Consider the following 23525-nt stretch of genomic DNA (forward strand, 5'->3'; position numbering starts at 1 on the left):
AGAAGGGAGGGAGAGAAGGAAGGAAGGAGACAAGGGAGAGAAGGAGGGAGGGAGGGAGGGAAGGAAGGATCCTGCTTAGCTTCCAAGATGTGATAAGATTGGAATATACAGTGTCCTACATAGTGCAGGGGGTTGGACTAGACGACCCAGGAGGTCCCTTCCAACTCTATGATTCTACGATTCTAAGTCATTGAAAGGCCAAACGTTGGAAACAAAAAAATAAAAATAATGTCTTGGATCACAGAGTGGAAAAGCCATCTAGTCCACCCTGCTGGCTAAAAGCGGATAAAGATCACGCAATGCGGTAAGTATTTTGGCGGCGCGCTCTCATGCTCTGCCCTTGATGCGCGGCACGCCTTTAGGCGCAACCTATTCAGCCTTCCTTCCTTTTTCGAACTCCCCGGTCCCCTAGAGCTGAACTTCAGAGGTTATCTGCAGGGCTTGAGAACGGCGAAGCCACCTCATGCCCAGAATCGCCACAAGCGGATGACTTTATATTCAGTTTCTGCATCGTCTTTATAACCAAAATTATAAAGCGACTGGCGTGGCCCATCTTCAAGGCACACAGGATATTAACCTCCCCGACATAATGTCTCATTATGTTTTAAAGAGAGAGTCAGACAAGTGTGTGTGTGTGTCTTTTCAAATCTGCTGGATCTCTTAATTACCAGGGCTGCACCCTGACAGGTTTCTTTTCTCGTCCCATAGGTGTGCCTGTACTTTTATCATAAACTGTACAGGGGAAACCGGGTGACTAAGGTGGATACAGAGAGTTTCAATGCCTTCTCCTCGCCTAACTTGCCTCCGCTTGCAACTGCTGAGGTTGATATTGCAAGTAAGTGATGCCATGATATTCCTCTGCAGCAGTATCGACTGTAACCCTTTCCTGAATGGTTGCGATGCTGGGTTAAGGTGCTGGAGCATTGAAAGCACACCAGAAGAGCCCTGCTGGATCAGACCAGGGGTCCATCCAGTCCAGCCTCCTGTCTCACACAGGGGCCAGCCAGTTCCTCTGGAGGGCCAACAACAGGGCAGAGAGGCTGAGGCCTTCATTAGAACATCAGAAGAGCCCTGCTGGATCAGACTAGTGGTCCATCCAGTCCAGCCTCCTGTCTCACACAGGGGGCCAACCAGTTCCTCTGGAGGGCCAACAACAGGGCACAGAGGCTGAGGCCTATATTACAACATCAGAAGAGCCCTGCTGGATCAGACCAGGGATCCATCTAGTCCAGCATCCTGTTTCAAAGTGACCCACTAGCAGACAGAGACCTTCATGAGAACATCAGAAGAGCCCTGCTGGATCAGACGTATGGTCCATCTAGTCCAGCATCCTGTCTCACACACTGGCCAACCAATTCCTTTGGAGGGCCAGCAACAGGGGATAGAGGCTGAGGCCTTCCACGGATGTTGCCTCCTGGCTCTGGGATTCGGAGGTTTAGTGCCTTTTACTGTGGGAGGTTCCTTTGACTCACCATGGCTAGTTGTCGCTGATAGACCTATCCTCAGTGGATGTCCTCAACGAGCACCCGTTTGCGTATGTGTTTTGTAAGCTAGTTTATGGATACGAGCCAAAGTTGCTGTGTCTTTTAATAATTATCTAGGTCAGGGGTAGTCAACCTGTGATCCTCCAGATGTCCATGGACTACAATTCCCATGAGCCCCTGCCAGCATTTGCTGGCAGGGGCTCATGGGAATTGTAGTCCATGGACATCTGGAGGACCACAGGTTGACTACCCCTGACCTAGGTGAAAAACTGGCATGAGGGTTCCCCATTGCCCATACCTATCTGACTGCCCTGTATTCTGCTTTTATATTCTTCAACCAGCAACCTCAAGGTATAGGCTCAGGTGAGGGGAAGGGGGTAGTTTCGCACCACCGGGGCTTGCAGTTTTACCGGGGGTATTGTTAGTTTCTTGCTCTTTTCATGTTTCCAAAAAGATTTTTATTGCAATCTATGGTTTTATGGTAAACTGCCACGAGCTCGCTCTGCCAAGAGCAACAGTAAATACATTGAATAATAATAATAGCTTTTCCAAAGTACAGGGTGGTATCAAACCCCGGGCATGCACGCCGCTGAGTCCAGCTGGCCTCAGTGCAGGCTTAATATGCAAACAGCTGACCTTCCTTGGCTTTGATGTTGTTGTGTTTGGGTTTCCGAGCATCTTTAACTGTTGCTTAAACAAATTCTAAGAGCCGGGTCCAGAAGCATCCTAGAGTCCAGCAAGGTTTTTTTGGGAGGGAGGGTGGGTTATGAACTTATGAGAGTCAAAACTTCCTTCGTAAAAAGACAGTTTCAGAGGTAAGCCCTGCTGGACTGCCACACAACAATAGGATTCAGGTCCGGTAGCTCATGAAGGCTAGAAGGCAATACTGGAATGGAACAGGAAGGTTCTGCCTAGCCTGTCAGTATCTGACTGAATCGAGGAAGGAGGGAGCAGGTTCCCTGAGCATCCGTAGGGCATCACCTTCTCTTTTAGTTGCATTACTCCCACTCCCTCATTTCAAAGAATCATAGAACTGTAGAGTGGGAAGGGGCCACAGAGGCCATCTAGTCTCACCCCCTGCTCAATGCAGGATCAGCCTTGAGCATCCAGGAGAAGGATCTGTCCAGCTGCTGCATGAAGACCGTCACTGGGGGGGGGGGGGCACCTCCTTAGGCAGCCCCTTCCACTGCTGGACTAGACTCATAGAATCCTAGAGTTGGAAGGGGCCATATGGCCATCTAGTCCCACCTCCTGCTCAAGGCAGGATTAGCCCTAAGCATCCAGGATGAGTCTGCTGCTTGAAGGCCGCCAGGGATGGGGACCTCCCCACCTCCTTAGGCAGCCCATTCCACTGCTGAGCGACTCGGACTGAATCCCTGAATCTCTGCTGAGGACTCTGTACCACTCCACTCGTTTCTCCTCCAGGGCCTTCCATCCATGGGTGGGTCGAGATTCTCCCCCTCTTGGCCACCTCCTCGCCTTCAGAACGCATGTTAGCACCAGCTGACGTCATGGGGCCGGATTGCCTTTCACTTCGCAGGGTCAGGGCGAAAAGCGACAGCCGCAGTTTGTCTGCAGCACGGATCTCGTCGGGAAGTTGCTTTTCTGGTTTGATTTCATAACTTAGAATTCGGTCACTCCTCCTTGGGGAGGCGTCGCTTCTTGGAGCTGCTGCAACTCCTGCAAACGAATGAGTTCAAACCTGCCGGACAAGTGTGGCTCTGGCTTGTTACCAAAAAGCCTGCTGCTTTCTAGACCTCGCTAGCATCGGTGAAAGCGCTCCTCCCTTCGGTGAGGGAGTCCTTTGCACAAGGTCTCGGCTCGCTTGGCAGGGTCTCTATAACAGGCACAGGGTTTGCCTGTGTTGAATGAGGTCAGGTATCTGCGACCTCAACAGAACACACTTCCCTTTCCGACTCAGTGGGTTATTTGCTGCCCGTCCAATTCCTGTGGCCCAACCAACTTCTGCGAAGGTTCCCCACAGCAGATGAGGGTGTGAGCAAAATGCTAGGAAGTGACTCTGTGCGGGTTTTTTAGAACCAAGTTTTCTCTAGATTTTGAGGCCTCGCCATAAATATCTCTTCTTTTTCAAACCCTCTGCATTAAAACATTAATTTTCTCTAAGGAGGTCATGGGGGGCAAGGCAGTATGGTATATTCTGATATCACATCTTGGAAGCTAAGCAGGATCCTTCCTTCCTTCCTTCCTTCCTTCCTTCCTTGCTCCCTCCCTCCCTCCTTCCCTCCCTCCCTCCCTCCCTCCCTCCCTCCCTCCCTCCCTTCCTTCCTTCCTTCCTTCCTTCCTTCCATCCTCCCTCCCTCCCTCCCTCCCTCCCTTCCTCTCCATCCATCTATTGGATTTGTAGGCTGGCTCTCTCTAGTTCTCCAGGGAGTTCTAGTGGGAGGTCCAGTAGATGTTATTAGCTGATGAACATGTGAAATGTCAGCTGTTCATCAGCTGTGCCTTAGCATGCACGGGTCTGTCTGGTGGAGGTGAAAGATGCATCTTTCTCCCACTCAGTTTTAATACCTCTGTAGATTTCATAGAATCATAGAGTTGGAAGGGACCTCTTAGGTCATCTAGTCCAACCCCCTGCAGAATAGGACGCTCACAACCCTATTGCTCATCCACTGTAACTTCCCACCCCCTTGAGCCTTCACAGAATCAGCCTCTCCGTCAGATGGCTATCCAGACTCTGTTTAAAAATCTCCAGAGATGGAGAACCCACCACCTCCCGAGGAAGCCTGTTCTACTGAGGAACTGCTCTAACTGTCACGAACTTCTTCCGGAGGTTGAGACAGAATTTAGAATCATAGAATAAGAGAGTTGGAAGGGACCTCCTGGTTCTAGTTCAACAATGCAGGACACTCACAACTCTATCGCTCATCCACTCTCACCTCCCACCCGCATGAACCTTCATCAGCTAATAACCTCTACCAGGCCTCCCATTCGAACCCCCCGGAGAACTGACCACTGAGAACATCGAGGGAAATGCAGCTCATCATCATCGGACAACTGTTTTAGGTTGACAGTTTTAACATTTAAATGCTTTAATACGGTTGTAAAGTTATAATATTAATTTTATGCCAATCATTTTTATTTGGGGGACTGTCTTTCTTGGAATAGCTGCTTTAGTGCATGAATGCACTTGTTGAAACAATTTTTAAAGGGCACCCCCAGAACAAAAAAATGGGGGTAGGGATGATTTACCAGGTCTGGATTGCAGGGGGTGGGGAGGATTTCCTTCCAGTAAAAGAGGGCAACGGGAACATTTGAACTGATTTACAGAATGAAGCTAACTTAAAGGGCCTCTAGCTGAGAGCTATCCTGGGTTAAAACGGCCGTCTCTTTTGAGTGAAATCCCTCCTTCTGAATCCGTATTGGTACGAAATAGTCAGCAGAATGTATTTTAAGGTAGTCAGCCCTCCAGGAACTCTTACACAAGAGAGAATTGATTGCCCTCTGTGCGTGTTTTTAATCTCGGCAATCTCTCGGTAATGATCACTGCCCACGTATGTCATCTCCAAGACCACTTTTCATCCTTCTAAGCATTGCAGACATGCAGCTTACAACTAGGTGAGACAAAACAGGCTTGTCAGTCATTTTGCTGCATTCATCCTCTGAGAAAATCCTCCCGGCACCATTGACATCAATGTAAGGCTCAGACTGCATGGTCTTATCCAAAGGGCTGGCAAGGCATCTGCTTGGCATGCAGGAAAACTCAGGTTCACCCTGTGGTATCGCCAGTTAAAGTGGTCAGGTAGGAGGTGATGCAAAAAGCCTCCATCTGAAACTCTGGAGAGCTACCAGCAGTCAAACAGGCAATATTCACGCTGATGGACCAAGAGTCTGATTCAGTAGAAGGCAGCTTTGCATGTAGACATGAGTAGTTAGAACTGGTGTTGGAACAACAGCAGTCCCACACTACAGTGGCTTTTCCGTTTGCAGAGTCAGGGACGGCAATTTTTGTCAATTTTCTTATGGAGACTCCCACTTGCTCACCCCCACCCCCCACCCCATTCTTGGGGGGGGGGGTCCACTGACCCACAGGAGTATAATTTCAAGGGGGGACTCAAACATCCGCAGCAGTGGGGAGGGAGTAATTTGCTTTTGTAGAACACAGCACAGTTAGGCTCCAAGTCGCTCTGCGGAATTGGTTGATGCTGAAAACAAACCAATGGGCAGGTCACTAAAAAAGGGTCATTTGGCTGATGTTTCCGAAATGCAATTGCATGAATCATAGAGTTGGAAGGGGCCATACAGGCCATCTAGTCCAACCCCCTGCTCAACGCAGGATCAGCCTAGAGTATCCTAGATCAGCCTAGAGTATCCTAAAGCATCCAAGAAAAGTGTGTATCCAACCTTTGCTTGAAGACTGCCAGTGAGGGGGAGTTCACAATCTCCTTAGGCAGCCTATTCCACTGCTGAACTACTCTGACTGTGAAAAGTTTTTTCCTGATATCTAGCCTATATTGTTGTACTAGTAGTTTAAACCCATTACTGTGCGCCCTTTCCTCTGCAGCCAACGGGAACAGCATCCTGCCCTCCTCCAAGTGACAACCTTTCAAATACTTAAAGAGGGCTATCATGTCCCCTCTCAACCTCCTTTTCTCCAGGCTGAACCTTCCCAAGTCCCTCAACCTATCTTCATAGGGCTCCTCCCCTCCCGCAAATTTTGTTAGTCTTTACGGTGCTCCTAGACTCTTGCTTTTTTTTCTGCCGCTACAGACAGACGAACACGATGAGCCATCTTGATCTGTCTCCATGCAAATTTGCTGTTGACCTGTTGAACGAAAGCTGGTTTTTGGCTATTCCCAGTTGGGTGAGCTGTGAAGTGCCAAAGCGGCAGAAGCATGAAATGAAGGGTTGTGTAGGTCAGACCACATTGCCAGGAAGGGTAAGACCTGCAGCTACTTGGAACCTCAGATGGTTAAGTCTGTTGTATGCCATCAGGTTCATTTTTGCACTGGAGGCTTCATACCAGGCTGCAGGCTGGAGTTTGAGCTGGGGCAAGTTACCCCTCCTCTTCCTGCTCCCACACGGGGGAGCATTTGGCCCGGTACACCTCGTCCGCCTCAAATTTGTGCTCCTGTACAGGAGCCGGGGCAGCAAAGTTCCCAGTGCGGAAACGGTCCAGGTGTGATTTTCCCCCTCACTGTCCGTAATACTTTCAAGTAAAATTCCAAGACCTGAACCTTTTTTATCCCAAGGGCACACTTGGAATTCTGACACAGCTTGGTGGACGCAACAACAAGAACAAAATGGCCTTTTTAGGAGGCGGAGCCAGCCACAGAATGTTTGCCACAGTTTAACTTCAGAACGACAGAGTGGATTCTTGGGCTAAGATGACAGTTGCTGCCAAAGCAACATTAAAAAGAAATCTGCATATCCAGTCAGAAGAAGAAGAGTTGGTTCTTATATGCCGCTTTTCCCTACCCGAAGGAGGCTCAAAGCGGCTTACAGTTGCCTTCCCATTCCTCTCCCCACAACAGACACCCTGTGGGGTGGGTGAGGCTGAGAGAACCCTGATATCACTGCTCAGTTAGAACAGTTTTATCAGTGCCGTGGCGAGCCCAAGGTCACCCAGCTGCTTGCATGTGGGGGAGCGCAGAATCGAATCTGGCATGCTAGATTAGAAGTCCGCACTCTTAACCACTACACCAAACTGGCTCTCACCAGATTTGCTGATCACCAGACTTGCTGATCAGGGACCATACCTGGCTACACCCATTTCCTTAAAAAATGCTGCCGATGCTAATGGGCCCCATGTTGGGGAACCTGTTCTAAGATATGGAAACGAAACCTAGTTCAAGGCCTAGGCACCATGATAATTGTTTCTCCCTCAACTGTGCCGCCGTCTGTGTTGACTTCCGAGAAGACCCGATTGAAGACGCTCCACCTTACAAAGGAGAGTCGGCTGGCTACAAGTCACAGGAACTTCTTGGCAGATGTCGCCTTGCTAGAAAATTAATTTTCCATGGAGGCCTGTCTGATTCACAGGCTCTCCCAGCCATACTACCAGGAGTCTAACATGAGATTCTGATTACGAAGACAGCAGTCCCAAGAATACTTCCATCGGAATAGCCTCCCCTCAATAAATGAGACTGACTTCTGAGTTGACCTGCCATGCAACACTTGGAGAGTCAGAGCTGGATGGACTCAGTGGCATCTCCTTATGTCCTCCCCTGGTGTTTAGGCGCATTCCTACATCTCTGACAGTAACGTTCCCCTTCTCCAGTCACAGGGCAGGGCCTTTACACGGCCCTACAGTGTTAGCCTGTCACAAGGTCTTCAAGCAGCGGTTCTCAACCTTCCGAATGCCGCGACCCTTTAATACAGTTCCTCGTGTTGTGGTGACCCCCCAACCATAAAATTATTCACGTGTTCTTTCACAGCAATTAAACCGAAACTGACCCAATGGCATGAAGATCCATTGTTCATGATTGTATATATATTGGTTATCAATTGTATATAATTTGGCAGGTGTCTTTAGGAGGAGCGGCAACAGTGGCTCTATTAGAAATAGAGTTTTCCATAATGTAAAGGTACATTTCCTGCTTAAAACATATTTCTTTTTGCGAAACATGTGCGTGTTCATCTGAATAGGTTCAGTTCCAAAAAGTAATGTGCATATATAGATGAACTCGGAATATCAGTTCCTGGTGGGGGGGCACCTTTGTGTCCAGCTGTGGCCCTTTGATTGCATTTGGTTGGCCTCAGTACGAGACAGGATGCTGGAGTAGGTGGAGCGTTCTTCTGATCTACCAGGACTGTTTTAATGTTCAGAGCAAAAACTTGATCCCAAATTTGATCTGTCTGGAAGTACATCTGGCTAACTTCAGCCCAAGTGATTTCTGACCTCAGTGCCATGTTCCGAACGGTCATAGTGATGTAGGCATGAGTGGAGCACACACCCATTGACCCTGTTAAAGTGCCTGGAATAACTGAATAGTAAAGGAACACCAGGGTCTATTCCGCACATGTTGAATAATGCATTTTCAATGTAGGAGTAGATCTTCCTGTATCGCACAGGGTCTTATCTGCACTGGGCTTTTTATCCTCTGTCAGCTTGAATTTAAAAGAGCAATCTCCACTTGATCTGATTTCCAGTCCAACGTCAGTTGGGTTAATTATTTCATCTGCAACTTCCAGGCTGCACTGTAGAGTGACACCACCTTTCCCTGGGATATCTGAGAGTGGATATTATCCACTTAGTTGGAGAAAAGCGCTCCGAAAGCCCATTCTTCCTCCATGCAGACGTTTGCCTGTTTGAACTTTCTTGGCCTCCCCCCTCCTCCTAGCCTGGTCACTCTTCCATTGTTCCCTGAGGCAGCTGCCTCCATTTACCCCTTCTGCTGCTAACTCTGGCAGCAGAGCTGGTCAGGAAAACAAAAAAACAACAAGCCATCTTGTGTTCCACCTTCAGCACTTCCCCCTCCCCCAGCTTGCTCAGGCAGTAGAGTAGAGGGACAAAAATGGAAATAAAGGGCTCCCCAGCCTCCTGCTCCCTCAGTGCTGGCTGGAGCTGCACACAACCCCCATTTCTCCCCCTTCATGCTAAAAGATACCTATGGGTGCTCGGATGTGGCCACCCCCACCCACCTCGATCAAGCAGGAAGGAGACAGGAGACTAGAGAGGAGACAACTGAGAGGGGATCTGATAACCATCTTCAAGTATTTAAAAGGGTGCCGTATGGAGGATGGAGCAGAATTATTCTCTCTTGCCCCAGAGGGATAGACCATAATGAATGGAATGAAATTAATGCAAAAGACATTCCTTCTAAACATCCGGAAGGAGTTCCTGACAGTGAGAGCGGTTTCTCTTTTGAACAGGCTTCCTCGGGAGTTGGTGGGTTCTCCATCTTTGGAGATTTTTAAACAGAGTCTGGATAGCCATCTGACGGAGAGGCTGATTCTGTAAAGGCTCAAGGGGGTGGCAGGTAGATGGGCCATTGGGATGTGAGTGTCCTGCATAGTGCAGGGGGTTGGACTAGATGACCCATGAGGTCCCTTCCAACTCTATTATTCTATGATTCTATGACTGACATTGGAAAGATTCAAGCACAGAAGACATCGTCTTAGTAAAAGCTGTTTCAAGTCAGAACAAAGGAATGGTGCAGATCTGTTGCAAGATTCGGGTTCAGGTCAATTAGAATTCGGCAGGATCGAGGGCAGAAAAAAAATTGAGTATAGACAGTCCCCTGGAATATCCAGGTGCAAAAACATACTGGAAGTGCATTATCCAACATGTGCGGAATGTGACCCAGAGAACACCTTCTTTTCCTGACTCCTCCTTGGTCAGACTCTTTTTTTTGGTACGTTCTCACAATTGCGAATTGCGCCATGCGTGGGTTGAAGCGTGCCCTGCGTCGTTCTGCACGGAGCGATCCTGCCTGTCTTTCCGGATTATTTACACGCTGCTGCCCGCCGTGCATGCGGAGGAATGCTTCCCCCAGAATTAATGAACGATTTGGCATTTAGCGATGGCAATCGGGAGCGAGTATTAGTTAAGCGGCTGGCATCTGGTTCGAAACATATAATCACACTTAATTGAATCATTGCCATTTTATTTAATCACTAGTCACTGCGTTGTAAACTCCAGAGATGATTAGTGGCAAGAGTAAAAACAAGCTGTCTTTTAAACATGCGTGAAATATGAGTCACGTTGAGGCCGGCAAGGTGGCTTCGCTAAGGGTTTCCCCCCTCCCCTCGAGGCCCATGTTCATTGTGCTGCCCTTCTTAGAAGAAGAAGAAGAGTTGGTTCTTATATGCCGCTTTTCTCTACCCGAAGGAGGCTCAAAGCAGCTTACAATCACCTTCCCTTACCTCTCCCCACAACAGACACCCTGTGGGGTAGGTGAGGCTGAGAGAGCCCTGATATTCCTGCTAGGTCAGAACAGCTTTATCAGTACTGTGGCGAGCCCAAGGTCACCCAGCTGGCTGCATGTGGGGGAGTGCAGAATCGAACCCAGCATGCCAGATTAGAAGTCCACACTCCTAACCACTACAACAAACTGGCTCTCTTAAGCCGAAGGAAGTCTGGGCTACAATATCAGATTGTGTTTTTATACACCAGAGCAGCCTTTCTTAACTTCTTTTACCATTGAGAAACTCCTGAAATACTCTGCAGGCTTCCGAAAACCCCCAAAGTGGTATGATGGTGCAGAATATGGTTGGGAACCATAGCGGTGTCCATACGCTCCTAGGGCCCTTCTCTTTCCCCTTCCCACCCACCCCCAGTGCCGTCATTGGCCATTTTGGGGTGGGGTGCAGGGTCAACATGACCATATATGGTCATATTGCTTGACCAATGTTGAACAAATTTTGAAAATATATAAAAATGAATGAACTCCCACCCATTCGGGAAACCCTTCCAGGCCTGTCAAGAAACCCCAGGGTTATTATTATTTGTTATTTGTTATTTGTTACTTGTTATTTGTTATTTAGCTTGCTGGGGGGTAAACGGCAATGACTGGGGAAGGCACTGGCAAACCACCCCGTATTGAGTCTGCCATGAAAACGCTAGAGGGCGTCACCCCAAGGGTCAGACATGACTCGGTGCTTGCACAGGGGATACCTTTACCTTTATTTGTTATTTACTACTAATCACTTATTATTTATCATTTATCATTTATCATTTATCATTTATTATTATACTAAGATAGGTTGAAGGACTTGGGAATGTTCAGCCTGGAGAAAAGGAGGTTGAGAGGGGACATGATAGCCCTCTTTAAGTATTTGAAAGGTTGTCACTTGGAGGAGGGCAGGATGCTGTTTCTGCTGGCTGCAGAGGAGAGGACACGCAGTAATGGGTTTAAACTTCAAGTACAACGATATAGGCTAGATATCAGGAAAAAATGTTCACAGTCAGAGTAGTTCAGCAGTGGAATAGGCTGCCTAATTCTATGATTCTATGATTCTATTATTATTATTATTATTACTATCCTTTATATCCCGCCTCTCCCCGGAGGCTCGAGGCGGGTCACATAAAATCAATCCCCTAAAAACAGTGATAAGAACAATAAAACATTAATCACAACACGGCAAGACAAGAATGGCGGCCAGGTTCATGCAAACTAACTCAATCCCAGAAACCCCTGCTTGAGAAAGCCTGGACTAGAGAACCTTCCTAGCACCAAAGGCCTAAAAATGGTAAGCAAAAATTGAACAATGACATAGCCAGGTACTAACAGGACTGTGACTAGCCCAGGGTCACCCAGCTGGCCGTGTGTGGAGGAATGGACAATCAAACCCAGTGACTCAGATTAGAAGCTGCTGCTCTTAATCAAGCTAGTTTAAGAAGAAAAGACACCTATGTTGTGCTTGCCTTTTTCCTAGTATAGGTAAAAGCCACCAGAGGGAGGAAGTATCAGGTTTAGTTGGAGAAATGAAAAAGAAGAAGAGTTGGTTCTTATATGCCGCTTTTCTCTACCCGAAGGAGGCTCAAAGCGGCTTCCAGTCGCCTTCCCTTTCCTCTACCCACAACAGACACCCCGTGAGGGAGGTGAGGCTGAGAGAGCCCTGATATTACTGAAGAAGAAGAAGAGTTGGTTCTTATATGCCGCTTTTATCTACCGGAAGGAGTCTCAAAGCAGCTTACATTCGCCTTCCCTTTCCTCTACCCACAACAGACACCCTGTGGGGTGGGTGAGGCTGAGAGAGCCCTGATATCACTGCTCGGTCAGAACAGTTTAATCAGTGCTGTGGCGAGCCCAAGGTCACCCAGCTGGCTGCATGTGGGGGAGTGCAGAATCGAACCTAGTATGCCAGATTAGAAGTCCGCACTCCTAACCACTACACCAAACGAGCTCTCAATGCAGCTCAAGGGGTATACATTAATAACTTCTCTCCCGTGGTGTGGCCCTTATCTGTATGGCGTCCCCTGGTGGCTGCTACTTGTAGTAAGAATTCACACTGGGGCTTCAAAACATCTCTCGTTCCTCAGTCTGGGAGAATTTATGAAGGCTTCAGAGAGAGAAAAAATACGTTTTAAACCAGATATGTCAGGACCGCCCCTAAAACAAAGCATATTGTGTTTTCTTTGCGATGTTCACAGTTAACTGGGAAGCAGTGTGGAGAGCAAACACCACCAAGAAGTTTGAAGTTCATACCAACATGAACAGCAACGTAGGGCTACTACGGATCTTCCCAGGGATAACCACTGAGGCGGTAAGTCCCGTCCCCAGCCCGGATTCCTAGAAGCGTCTCGATGTGATGTCACCAGAGTGTATGAGGCCAAATGACATAGAACCAGCTGCAAGAAGAGGTGCTGGTTTTACTGAACCGCTCCCCCCTGTGCCTTTGTGCTAGTCATTTTTCACCAGCTGTCCTATAATACCAGTTTGGTGTAGTGGTTAGGAGTGTGGACTTCTGATCTGGCGAGCCGGGTTTGATTCTGCACTCCCCCACATGCAGCCAGCTGGGTGACCTTGGGCTCGCCACGGCACTGATAAAACTGTTCTGACCAAGCAGTGATATCAGGGCTCTCTCAGCCTCACCCACCCCACAGGGTGTCTGTTGTGGGGAGAGGAAAGGAAAGGTGAATGTAAGCCGCTTTGAGCCTCCTTTGGGTAGAGAAAAGCAGCATATAAGAACCAACTCTTCTTCTTCTTCAGTGATATCAGGGCCCTCTCAGCCTCACCCACCTCACAGGGTGTCTGTTGTGGGGAGAGGAAAGGAAAGGCAAATGTAAGCTGCTTTGAGCCTCCTTCGGGTAGAGAAAAGCAGCATATAAGAACCAACTCTTCTTCTTCTATACAGGGAAGCACTGTCCTCTCAACAGCATTGTCAGGGAGGGGGTGGCAAGAGCTATCCAGATTTTTTCAGTGCCAACAGGGTAAACTTGGGCGTGGGGGGAGAAATTAAATGACTTTGTCAATAGGGGACAAGACACTGATCTGTGTGTTCTACGTCCCCCGAAGAGCATTGGGCTTCACGAACTCCAACAAGCGAATAGTCCCTGATCCTAGTTGAGGTCTGGCCTCAACTAGGGCAAGGATGTTTTCTGTCCTGGTCTCCACTTGGAATGAGCTCCCAGAGGAGATCCAGGCCCTGTCAGAGCTTCCCCAGTTCCACACGGCCTGCAAGATGGAGCTCTTCCTCCAAGCATTTGGTTGGGAGGCAGATAAATACACATGCATACTAGCATTACCTGCCTCCCCATTACAGAAAAGTCACTGGGTATCATTTTTTGTAAATTATCTGAGCACCCCACTATCCTATTCCTTGCCGGCTGCGCTGTTAGCGTAATTATGCTGTTCAGAGGCATGTCTGTTATTATCCATATTTTCTGGATTGACCCTGAGAATGAATGAAGGTAGACTGCACCGTCCGTAAGATCCCAAATATCCTTTAAAACTCTTTTGAGAGACAGCTTCTTCCTGGGAGGGTGATTTAAAAAAATATATATATATATATATATATAAGGGATACCAATTTTCTGTGACGAGAGGTACTTTGGGGTTTGTTGTTGTTTATCAGTTGTATGGTGCCTTCATCTTTCATGGCGTGTTGTTTTTAGAGCACAAGAAAAGATTTTGCTGCAAAAGCAGCTTATTATCTCTCGTATGTGAGCCAATGTGGTGTAGTAGCTGGACTAGGGTCTGAGAGCCTCATGTTTGAATCATAGAATCATAGAGTTGGAAGGGGCCATACAGGCCATCTAGTCCAACCCCCTGCTCTACGCAAGATCAGCTGTAAGCATCCTAAAGCATCCAAGAAGAGTGTGTATCCAACCTTTGCTTGAAGACTGCCAGTGAGGGGGAGCTCACCACCTCCTTAGGCAACCTATTCCACTGCTGAACTACTCTGACTGTGAAAAACTTTTTCCCTGATATCTAGCCTCTATCGTTGTACTTGTGGTTTAAACCCATTACTGCGTGTCCTCTCCTCTGCAGCCAACAGAAACAGCATCCTGCCCTCCTCCAAGTGACAACCTTTCAAATACTTAAAGAGGGCTATCATGTCCCCTCTCAACCTCCTTTTCTCCAGGCTGAACATTCCCAAGTCCCTCAACCTATCTTCATAGGGCTTGGTCCCTTGTCTGGTATTTCCACTGTCTGGTAGAAGCTTGTTGGATGTGGACAACCAAGATGATTAGGGGGCTGGAGCACCTTCCCGATGAGGAAAGACCGAAGCGTGTGGGATTTTTCAGTTTGTTAAAGAATCATAGAAACATAGAGTTGGAAGGGCCATCTAGTCCAACCCCCTGCTCAACGCAGGTTCAGCCAAAAGAAACGGCGAAGCAGGGACATAATAGAGGTTTATGAAATTATGCATGGGGTGGAGAGAGCTGACAAAGAGACATTTGCTTCCCTTTCCCAAAAGACTAGACCTCAAAGGCCTCCAGTGATGCTGATGGGCAGTGGGTTCAGGGGGGACAAAAGGAAATACTACTTTACACAGAGAGGGATTAAAATACGGGATTCACTGCCAAAAGGATCAAGCGTTGGTTGCAGGCATCAATAGCTTTTAAAAGGAAATGTGGTACATTCATGGAGGACAGGTCTATCAATGGCTACTTGGATGCTTTAGGATGCTTAGGGCTGATCCTGCATTGAGCAGGGGGTTGGACTGGGTGGCCTGTATGGCCCCTTCCAACTCTATGATTCTATGATTCTGTTAGATATGGCGACTGAAAAGAATCTCTGCATTCAGAGGCAGTCAGTGTCTGGATCCCAGTGCCAGGAGGCCTTGGCCCCTATGCCCTGTTGTTGGCTCTCCAGAGGAACTGGCTGGCCACTGTGTCAGGCAGGATGCTGGATTAGATGGACTATCGGTCTGATCCAGCAGGGCTCTTCTGATGTTATCATGAGAATATTGCAATGATGGGAAGAAGAAGAGCATGTTGTAAGTCACTTTGAGGAGAAAATGGGGTATAAGTGAAATGTTGTTAGGTGCAAAGTTGTGTCCAACCCATCGCCAACCCCATGGACAATGATCCTCCAGGCCTTCCTGTCCTCTACCATTCCCCAGAGTCCATCTAAGTTTGCACCTACTGCTTCAGTGACTCCATCCAGCCACCTCATTCTCTGTCGTCCTCTTCTTCTTTTGCCCTCTCTTCGGACACGACTTTGCACCTAACAACAACTGTACACCGTGTTCCAAAACAGGCTACACCATAGATCTATACAGGGACATTATAATATAGGGGTGTGCGCTTCGGATCGGTTTCGCCGTCTCGGCGATCACTGAAGCTCGAGGCGGCGAGCACCATGGTGTGGCACTGGCACGCCAGGCGGTGGCTGAACAGAAGCTCAGAGCTCTGCGCCTGTGTGCGGCTGGCGGCTTGTGTGCTGCCGCCTCCCCCCCTCTGCATACCGCAGCACTGGCCGCCTCGGACTTCAGTGATCAACAAGGTGGCTAAACCAAATTGTAGTGCACACCCCACATATAATACCAGCCATTTTATTTTCAGTCTGTTTCCTAATAATCCCCAACATAGAATTTGTCTTTTTCACTGCTGGTAAATACTTTGAACTGTCTATTCTCTCCTCTCCTCTCCTCTCCTCTCCTCTCCTCTCCTCTCCTCTCCTCTCCTCTCCTCTCCTCTCCTCTCCTCTCCTCTCCTCTCCTCTCCTCTCCTCTCCTCTCCTCTCCTCTCCTCTCCTCTCCTCTCCTCTCCTCTCCTCTCCTCTCCTCTCCTCTCCGTCTCAGCAAATTCAGATCCCATTAACCTATACTGGAATTTAGGACTCTTTGATTCGAGAACACATTATCTGACACCTACCAACATCGGTGCCCACTCACATCCTTCGTGGAGAGCCAGTTTGGTGTGAGAGCCAGTTTGGTGTAGTGGTTGGGAGTGCGGACTTCTAATCTGGCATGCCGGGTTCGATTCTGCACTCCCCACATGCAACCAGCTGGGTGACCTTGGGCTCGCCACGGCACTGATAAAACTGTTCTGACCGGGCAGTGATATCAGCGCTCTCTCAGCCTCACCCACCCCACAGGGTGTCTGTTGTGGGGAGAGGAAAGGGAAGGCGACTGTAAGCCACTTTGAGCCTCCTTCGGGTAGGGAAAAGCGGCATATAAGAACCAACTCTTCTTCTTCTTCTTCTTCTTCTTCCTCTTGGAGCTCTTCAAAGTCAGCCTCAGTTTTCACCATTCTGAATAACTTTGTGTCATCTGCAAACTTGGCCACCACACTATTCAGCCTTACCTTCAGATCACTTATGAATAAATTAAATAGTAAAGGTAAAGGTAAAGGTATCCCCTGTGCAAGCACCGAGTCATGTCTGACCCTTGGGGTGACGCCCTCCAGCATTTTCATGGCAGACTCAATACGGGGTGGTTTGCCAGTGCCTTCCCCAGTCATGACCGTTTACCCCTCAGCAAGCAAGCTGGGTACTCCTTTTACCGACCTCGGAAGGAGGGAAGGCTGAGTCAACCTTGAGCCGGCTGCTGGGATCGAACTCCCAGCCTCATGGACAGACAACTTCAGACAGCATTTCTGCCGCTTACCACTCTGCGCCACAAGAGGCTCCAGCCCTCAAAACCAATCTTTGCGGGTCCCTGTGAGATAGGTGAGGCTGAGAGAGCTCTGACAAGACTGCTCGGCCAGAACAGCACTATCAGGACTGTGATGAGCCCAAGGTCACGCAGGTGGCTGCATGTGGAGGAGTGGGAAATCAAACCCGTCTCTCCAGAATAGGGGCTGCCTCTCTTAGCCACCACTCCAAGCTGCCTCTCGCCATGTGTTTGCGTACTGGAGAAAGTTGGATTATGAAAAGAGGCTTTGTTACCATGTTTATCTCTCATGCAGGTGAGGGCATTTCTTCAGAGTCCCTTGGAGGGGGTTGTCCTTGAGACCTACGGAAGTGGAAACGCCCCCAATAACCGGCCAGATTTACTAGCGGAGATCAAGGCGGCAACTGATCGTGACGTACTGATCCTGAATTGCACCCAGTGTCTGCGAGGATCCGTGTCTTTAATCTACGCCACAGGAAAAGTAAGAAAAAATGATCATGCTGCCCACTAGATATGTAGTGCTGGGTTTGTAGTTAGGATCTATTCTAGAGTATTATGCAAGTGGGATCTTTCATACAGATCATTAGGAAGAGCATTTGTCTGCTTGTATCGGAAGGGAGAGAACGTGTTAGATTAAAATAAGTACTTTTGATCCAGCAGGGCCTTCTTCCAGGAGGTTGAGAGGGGACATGATAGCTCTCTTTAAGCATTTGAAAGGTTGTCACTTGGAGGAGGGCAGGATGCTGTTTCTGCTGGCTGCAGAGGAGAGGACACGCAGTAATGGGTTTAAACTTCAAGTACAATGATATAGGCTAGATATCAGGAAAAAGTTTTTCACAGTCAGAGTAGTTCAGCAGTGGAATAGGCTGCCTAAGGAGGTGGTGAGCTCCCCCTCACTGGCAGTCTTCAAGCAAAGGTTGGATACACACTTTTCTTGGATGCTTTAGGATGCTTAGGGCTGATCCTGCGTTGAGCAGGGGGTTGGACTAGATGGCCTGTATGGCCCCTTCGAACTCTATGATTCTGTGATTCTTCAAGATTTTGCTTTCCCGTGTCCCTTTTGTGAGAGGTGATGTACTTAGGCCAGCCCTTTTCAACCTTTTGACCTTGGAGGATCCCTTGAAATTATTTATCAGGCTTGGAGAAGCCCCAGAAGTGATGTCAACTTGCTACATCTCCCTGCCACACCCTGGAAGTGACAAGTCACCGGAAGTGACATCACCACTCATGTTAACAGGCAAAGTTTGATTCAAGGCATGAGCTTTCGCGTGCATGCACACTTCTGCAGATGTAGTGTAATTTGAAACGGTATATATATGCTTTTCCCTGGTCCAGTAATCTCAGGGCTCTCTCAGCCTCACCTCGCTCACAGGGTGTCTGTTGTGGGGAGAGGAAAGGGAAGGCGACTGTAAGCCACTTTGAGACTCCTTCGGGTAGAGAAAAGCAGCATATAAGAACCAACTCCTCTTCTTGTTATCATCATCATCATCCTTCTTCAGTTTGAGGGGAACAGGAATCAGGCCACATATATTTATTACATTTAATTCCAAAAGAAGTTCTAGCTGTTTTTCTTTTAAAAATATAAATGAACTTAAACAAGTATCATAGAATCACAGAATCATAGAGTTGGAAGGGGCCATACAGGCCATCTAGTCCAACCCCCTTCTCAACGCAGGATCAGCCCTAAGCATCTTAAAGCAATCCCAGCAGCCTATGAAGATGCATATGAACAGTGAAGTAATTTGGCTCTGCGTTTGTGTTTGCTCTTTCCCTCTCGACTAAAAGATACTCATAGATGTGGGCGTCATTCCCGGAGGAGACATGACACCCGAAGCGGCTCTTGCCAAGCTGTCGTACATCCTGGGCAAACCCGGGCTGAGCTTGAATGAGAAGCGGAAGGTAAGTCTCCCTTGCGTGGGTCCGTGCCCCCAGGCCGATTCCAACTGGTGTCTTTCTAACAGCAGTCTTCCCACCCGTCCGGCCTCTTGGGAATCGGAAATTACTTTCATAAGTAGCCGAAGCCACTATAGAGACAGCTACGTTTCGAACTGCCGAGATAGCTACATTTAGACAAACTGGAGCATGTCCAGAGGAGGGAAACCAAGATGGTGAGGGGTTTGGAGACCAAGACGTATGAAGATAGGCTGGGGTTAGCTTGGTCTGTTTAGCCTGGAGAGGAGATGGCTGAGAGGGGATCTGATAACCATCTTCAAGTATTTAAAAGGCTGCCATGTAGAAGATGGAGCAGAGTTGCTCTCTCTTGCCCCAAAGGGACGGACCAGAACGAATGGGATGAAATTAATTTCAAAGAAATTCCATCTAAACATCCGGAAGAAGTTCCTGACAGTTAGAGCGGTTTCTCAGTGGAACAGGCTTCCTCGGGAGGTGGTGGGTTCTCCATCTTTGGAGATTTTTAAACAGAGGCTGGATAGCCATCTGACAGAGAGGCTGATTCTGTGAAGGCTCAAGGGGGTGGCAGGTGACACTGGGTGAGCGAGAGGGTTGTGAGTGTCCAGCATAGTGCAGGGGGTTGGCCTAGATGACCCAGGAGGTCCCTTCCAACTCTCTGATTCTATGATTCTATTTGAGTACGCCCAAGATGCGGGAGGATCAAGGGTAGCCCTTTGGACAAACTAGTCTGGAAGCAGCTGAACCACTTGGGTATCAGAATGTGTCCTGATCTAGTGATGACCACTGGCTCCATCACAGAAGATGGCGTCTTTAGGGTTCTTAGGAGGCCTCCCTTCCAGGCAGTTGGCCGTACGTTGACTGGCTTGACTTCAGCCAGATTGGTCAACCAGCTATCTTTCAGCCATACCCTGGAACTGCACCTTCTACCAGCTAAGCTACTCATGTTCATTTGTTCAAGTCCTTCAAGCCTGTCATGCAAACCAAGTATGGAAATCGCTGCGTTATCGCCTAGTTGTTTTACATCTTCTTCCTGCTATCTGTTTGCTTGCTCGTATTTTGATTTAGCAGCCGCCACTCCCGGGGAAACCGGCTTGCAGTGGCTTACAGTTGTAAATAAAAATAATCCGAATGTTGACTAATAAGAAGTATGATAAATAAAAACACCAATATTAAACCTCCCACAATGCAATAACATACAATAACAATAAAATTAAACCCAGGCAGCAGCCAACTGCCTCAGCAGATGGTTCCTTGGCCAGGCTCCATGTCAAATAAAAGGAAGATGCAGCAACTAAGATGGAATCGTTCAGGAGAGGGGGGACCCAGTGAGATTCCAAGCCCTAGCCCTGACCAAACGCCTGGCGGAAGAGCTCCGTCTACAGGCCCTGCGGAACTGTGATCATTCTGTCAGGGCCCTCAGCTCGTCTGGGAGCTCATCCCATCAGGCAGGTGCCAGGATCAAAAAGGCCCTGGCCCTGGTCGAGGCTTGGTGTACTTCACAAGGGCCAGGGACCGCCAGACAGTTCGTACCTGCAGAGTGGAGTGCCCTGCTGGGGGTATAGGAGGTTAGACAGTCTCTCAGGTACGTACGACCCATGTAAGGCCTTCAAGGTCAATACCAGAACCTTTAATTTGATCCGGAACATAACCAGCAACCAATGCAGCCGCCTCAGAAACAGCTGGTTACGGGCCTTCCAAGATGTTCCCGTGAGGACCCCGGCAGCTGCTCTCTTTATCAACTGATACTTCTGGATCAAACCCAAGGGGAGGCCCGCATTGAGTGACTTACAGAGGTCCAGCCTGGAGGTGACTGTTGCATGGAACAGCGTAGCCAGGTAGGGCGCTAGTAGCCTTGCTTGGCGCAGATGGGAAAACGCAGAAATAGTCGGTGAAGGATCATCGAAAACGGATCACCTGATAAACGCTTAACAATTTTTTAAAAACCACATTCCATGAATCTCCACCCATTCAGGAAACCCTTCCAGGGCTGTCAAGAAACCCCAGGGTTACACAGAATCCTGGGTGAGAAAGCCTGCCCTAGTCTAAATCATAGAATCATAGAGTTGGAAGGGGCCACACAGGCCATCTAGTCCAACCCCCTGCTCAACGCAGGATCAGCCCTAAGCATCCTCAAGCATCCAAGAAAAGTGTGTATCCAACCTTTGCTTGAAGACTGCCAGTGAAGAGCAGGGATTCCCAAGCAGGGTTTGGGGGAACCCTGGGGTTACGTAGGAACTCCCCAGGTGTTACACGGCCTTTCCCAGAAGTTCAGATGGCCACTGACATCACTGGAGCCCCCTTCCCCTGTTGCTGTACAGGCCTAGTCTCTTTCTCCACAGTGGAAAAGCAGGAAAGGACCGATCGATCGGCTGGCTCCCAATTCTTATTCCATGCCTGCTTCTCTGAAAGGGCAGATCTCCACTTCCGGGTTCCCTTGAGTTCCTCCATGGTCCAAAGCAGGGGTAGCCAAACTGCGGCCCACCAGATGTCCATGGACTACAATTCCCATGAGCCCCTGCCAGCATTCGCTGGCAGGGGCTCAAGGGAATTGTAGTCCATGGACATCTGGAGGGCCACAGTTTGACTCCCCCTGATCCAAAGGCTGAAAAAGGCAGAAGCCAAGATAGAATTGTCCCCAGTGAATCAATCCATGCTGGTCCGAAAAGCCACGGATGGGGGAGTGGGACGACGACCTCCCCTTCCTAAATAATAAATACGTTAAGCACCCGGGAACATGTCCCTGCACAGCAAATGGGTGTCTTTGCTCCCCTGAAAAGGAATGATAAAATACTCCCAGCTCAAAACACCTACGGTGATTTCCTTTTTTCCCCTGTTTTTTTTTATAAAGACATGCCTAAACAGTACTAACTCTGAGGGGAAGCCTTCCTTCCCAAAACACTCCTTGCTTTCTTCACTCTACGCAGCTGAATTCCCAGATGGTTATCACCACCAACCTGTGTTCCCAGGCTCACCTGCATGGCAAATACTGTGAAGCCCCCCCCAATCCGGCAGGACTTATTATGTGCACACATGGGTGCGTGTGTGTGTGTAGCAGAGTTTTGGCTTGAGAGCCAGTTTGGTGTAGTGGTTAGGAGTGCGGACTTCTAATCTGGCATGCCAGGTTCAATTCTGCGCTCCCCCACATGCAATCAGCTGGGTGACCTTGGGCTCTCCACAGCACTGACAAAGCTGTTCTGACCGGGCAGTGATATCAGGGCTCTTTCAGCTTCACCCACCTCACACGGTGTCTGTTGTGGGGAGAGGAAGGGGAAGGTGACTGTAAGCCGCTTTGAGCCTCCTTCGGGTAGGGAAAAGCGGCATATAAGAACCAACTCTTCTTCTTCGTGTTCTTTCTTGAAAAGCAGCCGTGAACACACATGAAGGTGCCTTATAAAAGAAGAGTTGGTTCTTATAGGCCGCTTTTGTCTACCTAGGGGCTTCCAGTCGCCTTCCCTTTCCTCTCCACACAACAGACACCCTGTGAGGGAGGTGAGGTTGAGAGAGCACAGATATTACTGAAGAAGAAGAATTGTTGGTTTTTAGATGCCGCTTTTCTCTACCCGAAGGAGTCTCAAAGCGGCTTAGCTCACAACAGACACCCTGTGAGGGAGGTGAGGCTGAGAGAGCCCTGATATTCCTGCTCGGTCAAAACAGCTTTCTCAGTGCTGTGGCGAGCCCAAAGTCACCCAGCTGGCTGCATGTGGGGGAGCGGGGAATCAAGCCCGGCTAGCCAGATTAGAAGTCCGCACTCCTAACCACTACACTAAACTGGCTCTCTGCATCCTTCAGAACCAGGAAGGGATTCCCTAAACATCTTTCCCAACTCAGTGGTTTGTTTCTCTTCCCTCCCCTGCAGATGCTGAGTGAGAACCTCAGAGGAGAGATGAATGTCATGCTCATAGGAAACCGAATCACCCTCAAAGACAGCAAGTTTATCCAAGGGATTGCTAAATTCCTGTCTGTCAGCTGCAAGGAGGTACCTGTTCAAACGGCATCGGTCAGACCAGAAAACCCCGTGCAAAATACAGAGTTTGAAAATAAAGTGTGAAAGGGTTGTGTGTGGCATCAGAACACTTGGCATGGCTGCTTTTCTGAATGCAGGCAGCAACACAAATGACTTGTGACTTTTCTGTGCCTCCAACCAATGCCTTTCGTTTTAACCTTTGTGGCATTGCAAGAGATTAGGAAGCCCTCCTGGTACGGCTCGGCTGGATCAGTCCGTCTAGTCCAGCATCCTGTCCCACATGGCTGGCCAACCAGTTACTCTGGAGGTGGGGGTGGCCAAACTGCAGCTCTCCCAAGTGTCGTCCATGAACTACAGTTCCCACGAGCCCCTGCCTGCAGCATGCGGGGAGGGGCTCATGGTCATTGTAGTCCCTGGACATCTGGAAAGCCACAGTGTGCCTAAGGCTGCCTAAGGAGGTGGTGAGCTCCCCCTCACTGGCAGTCTGCAAGCAAAGGTTGGATACACACTTTTCTTGGATGCTTTAGGACAGTGGTCCTTTTTGAGGCTGGGGACCGGCAGGGCAACTGCCCGCCCGCGCATCCCATGCATGCGCGCCCGCGCATTGCACATGCGCGGCCGAAATTGTGCATGCGGTACTTTCGCGCATGTGCGAAAGTGCCGCGCATGTGCAATTTTGGCCGTGCGTGCGCAATGCG

General features: G+C 49.0%; 1 protein-coding gene across 5 annotated transcripts in view; it reads left to right on the forward strand.

Moving 5' to 3' along the window:
- The window catches only part of ASPG (asparaginase), a 92511-nt gene that overhangs the window by 27966 nt on the left and 41020 nt on the right, over positions 1–23525 (forward strand). For all 5 annotated transcript variants that reach the window (XM_077323804.1, XM_077323805.1, XM_077323807.1 and 2 more), the window contains exons 6-10: positions 709–835; positions 12541–12653; positions 17248–17433; positions 18738–18851; positions 22720–22839. In XM_077323804.1, the coding sequence (XP_077179919.1) occupies positions 709–835; positions 12541–12653; positions 17248–17433; positions 18738–18851; positions 22720–22839 (660 nt within the window). The remainder of the gene's footprint in view (positions 1–708; positions 836–12540; positions 12654–17247; positions 17434–18737; positions 18852–22719; positions 22840–23525) is intronic.

The sequence above is a fragment of the Paroedura picta genome, chromosome 2 (genome assembly GCF_049243985.1).
Source record: "Paroedura picta isolate Pp20150507F chromosome 2, Ppicta_v3.0, whole genome shotgun sequence".
In the NCBI taxonomy this organism is placed as follows: domain Eukaryota; kingdom Metazoa; phylum Chordata; class Lepidosauria; order Squamata; family Gekkonidae; genus Paroedura; species Paroedura picta.